This window comes from Bison bison, unplaced genomic scaffold (genome assembly GCF_000754665.1).
Source record: "Bison bison bison isolate TAMUID 2011002044 unplaced genomic scaffold, Bison_UMD1.0 scf7180017864230, whole genome shotgun sequence".
Taxonomy (NCBI): Eukaryota; Metazoa; Chordata; class Mammalia; order Artiodactyla; family Bovidae; genus Bison; species Bison bison.
In genome coordinates, this window is record NW_011494802.1 from 999779 (window position 1) to 1002899 (window position 3121).

Here is a 3121-nt window from a genome sequence, read left to right on the forward strand (position 1 = left end):
AAAAAAAAAAAAAAATAGGTTGAATGTCTGGAGGCCAGAAAGCTTAGCTTTGTTCTGACAAGCATCTTAACCACCCTCTGATGCCTCTCTGATCCTCATCCAAGGCAGACACAGCCTTTCTGACCTCTGACCTTTGACTCACAGGCTGAGGCAGATGTGGCCTCCCTGAACCGCCGCATTCAGCTGGTAGAGGAGGAGCTGGACCGGGCACAGGAGCGTCTGGCTACAGCCCTGCAGAAGCTGGAGGAGGCTGAGAAGGCAGCTGATGAGAGCGAGAGGTGGGCAGCGGGGTCCTCAGAGGATGGGGTGGGGAGGGAGCCGGGAGCCTGTCCCTGCTGGACCTAACCCCACCCCCACCACTCACCCTGCCTCTCAGAGGAATGAAGGTCATCGAAAACCGAGCTATGAAGGATGAGGAAAAGATGGAGCTGCAGGAGATGCAGCTGAAGGAGGCCAAGCACATCGCCGAGGATTCGGACCGCAAATATGAGGAGGTGACAGCCCTGCTCCACTTTGTTCTCACGCCTGAACCCCAGGCACCCCCAATCATTCACCATGGATTTCCTCCTCACTCCCCCATCCCCACAGGTGGCCAGGAAACTGGTGATCCTGGAAGGAGAGCTGGAGCGCTCAGAAGAGAGAGCTGAGGTGGCTGAGAGGTAAGGACACCCCAGGGTAGCAAGTGAACCTCGGCCTGAGCCCATGGCTGTGGGGCACTCTGTGCAGTGGGAGGTGCTTCCCCAGTCAGGGTACCCCAGGGACTGGTCCTGCCTTTGACCCCTACCTGCTGGCCCCCAGCCGAGCCAGGCAGCTGGAGGAGGAGCTTCGAACCATGGATCAGGCCCTCAAGTCCCTGATGGCCTCAGAGGAGGAGGTAGTCACCTCTCTGGACCTTTCTGGCCAATGGCACCTTCTCTCGGCTCACCTTCCCCTCCACCTCAGGCTGCTCTCTCTCAACCTGCTGGGGGTCGGGAAGGGCCTGGGGCTTCCAGTCTCTGCCTGCTGTCACTCTCACAACTTTGCTCTTCTTCTCTTCCCTCCTCCACCCCTTCCCCACTGTGCCACCTCCACTGTCTCCCCCACTGTGCCTTCACATCCCACCCTGCCACACACCCCCCTGCAGTAAATGTGGGGACCTAGAGGAGGAGCTGAAAATTGTTACCAACAACTTGAAATCCCTGGAAGCCCAAGCGGACAAGGTAGAGGGGGCAGAGGGGCAGTGAGGATGGGTTCCTTCAGGGAAGGGAGGCGATGGGCCCAGGCAGGGCGGGGCGCAGTGTTTGATGGAGACAAAATCAGGAGTAGCCTGTGGGGCTCCGTGAAGAAATGAAGGCTTTGTGGGGGTGGTGTACTGATGACCTGTGTCTGTCCCTAAAAGTATTCCACCAAAGAAGATAAATATGAAGAGGAGATCAAACTGCTGGAGGAGAAGCTAAAGGAGGTGAGAGTCCTTCCAGTCCGAATGACCTTCAAGCCCCCCAATCCCTACCAGAGACCTCCTATGGCAGGAATTGGGAACAGGGGCAGAACAGAAGGTTGACTTAAGTGATAGTGTCTGGGAGGGCCTAGATTTTTGTCATTTTTCCCCATCTTGCCTTTACACCCAGGCTGAGACCCGAGCAGAGTTTGCTGAAAGGTCGGTGGCAAAGTTGGAGAAAACCATCGATGACCTGGAAGGTAAAAAGGATATTCCTCTGTACCCCCGAGACTTTCAAAATAGGTCTGTACTCCCCATGACTTATCTTCCTATCCCATGGGACTTGCCAGTGGTAAATTAGGACTGGATCCCCTAGGACTCCACAGGTTTTGGCAGTCTGTGCCTCCCATCCAAGTAGATAGATGATGTAGCCCCATCAACTCCAGTGCTTTGCAAACTTGAGTGGGCATGAGAATCCCCTCAGAGAGTTTTTAAAAAATACAAATTCCTGGGTCCTGCTCGGAAGTGACTGGTGACTTTGGACTGAATCTGTGTCTAACAAGCACCCTGACAATGCAGATGCTGCTGGTCCTCAGACCAGACTCTGAGTAGCACTGATCTAGATAACACTGTCTCCAAGTACAGCACCCTCTTTATTAAATAGAGAGCTGTTTGGTTTAATATCTAGGTTTTCATAAAAACATTAATGGAAAATACTATTCTAAGCTAGATTTAATGAAAACAAATATCCAGGTGTTTGCTAGTCTGTAGCTACTTCTCACTCTTATCAATAACGTTGTGCCTAAAACTGTCTTTCCCTTTTATTTCACTTTCATAACTCCCACATCTCTTGCTTCCAGCCCTCTCAGGCAAGCCTCAATTTTCTCTCCGACTTTAGACCTTTCTGGCTTGAGTGTCCTCCCCTTGCAGCAAGCACTCCTGCTTATGCAAAGCACTGTGCCCCCAGGTCCCTGGGGGGAGGCAGGAGCTCCTTGGGGAAGCACCAACTTGGGGTACAGAGAAGGATAAAAGACATAGGGGTACAGAGAGGAGAGGAGGGGGCCCTGATGGCTGTCCAGCCTGTTCTCTGGCCTGTCTCCCTCATTCCATCTTCATCCACCTCTCTCTGATTCTTGTTCTCTCTATTACCCTCTCTCCTTCCACTCCTCTTTCCCTCCATTCCTTCTCCCCACACTCCCACCTGGCCCCCCTCTCCTGGACCCCCCACCAGATGAAGTCTATGCACAGAAGATGAAGTACAAGGCCATCAGTGAGGAGCTGGACAACGCGCTCAATGACATCACCTCCCTCTGAGCCCCTCACCAGCGTGGCCCTCGGCCCCCTCTCTCTTCTCCTTTCCATTTTCTCTATGGGAAGCAGGGCCAGCAGGAGGAGCAGAAATTGCCAACACTGCAAAGCCAGGCTGGGTGCAGCCTAGGAGAGCCCTCACCACATCCGCTGCCCATCCTGGCACTTGCTTCATCCTTCTATATCCATCCACTCCTCCCTCTACTGTCGGCCTCCACACTCTCTGCTGCTTAATAAACTCCATTTGGTCTCCATGCTGTTTTCCTGCCCTCTAAAGAGCACTGCCATCACCCCCACAGAGCACTGGTTCACTGCTGAGACCCTGGCTCCTGTGGGCACCCCTAATCTTGTGACTCCCTCCCCCACTGAGATCACCCACAAAACACTGAGGCCTAC

The 3121-nt window shown here is 53.8% G+C and overlaps 1 protein-coding gene across 4 annotated transcripts in view; it reads left to right on the forward strand.

Moving 5' to 3' along the window:
- The window catches only part of TPM2 (tropomyosin 2 (beta)), a 7594-nt gene that overhangs the window by 3580 nt on the left and 893 nt on the right, over positions 1-3121 (forward strand). Inside the window, exons 3-9 of one of the 4 annotated variants that reach the window (XM_010846089.1) lie at positions 145-278; positions 377-494; positions 589-659; positions 799-874; positions 1379-1441; positions 1608-1677; positions 2649-2979. In XM_010846089.1, coding sequence (XP_010844391.1) covers positions 145-278; positions 377-494; positions 589-659; positions 799-874; positions 1379-1441; positions 1608-1677; positions 2649-2731 — 615 coding nt within the window. In that variant the 3' untranslated portion in view covers positions 2732-2979. Of the gene's footprint in view, positions 1-144; positions 279-376; positions 495-588; positions 660-798; positions 875-1123; positions 1200-1378; positions 1442-1607; positions 1678-2648; positions 2980-3121 lie in introns of those variants that run through there. The other 3 variants (XM_010846087.1, XM_010846088.1, XM_010846090.1) reach the window with 3 other exon arrangements.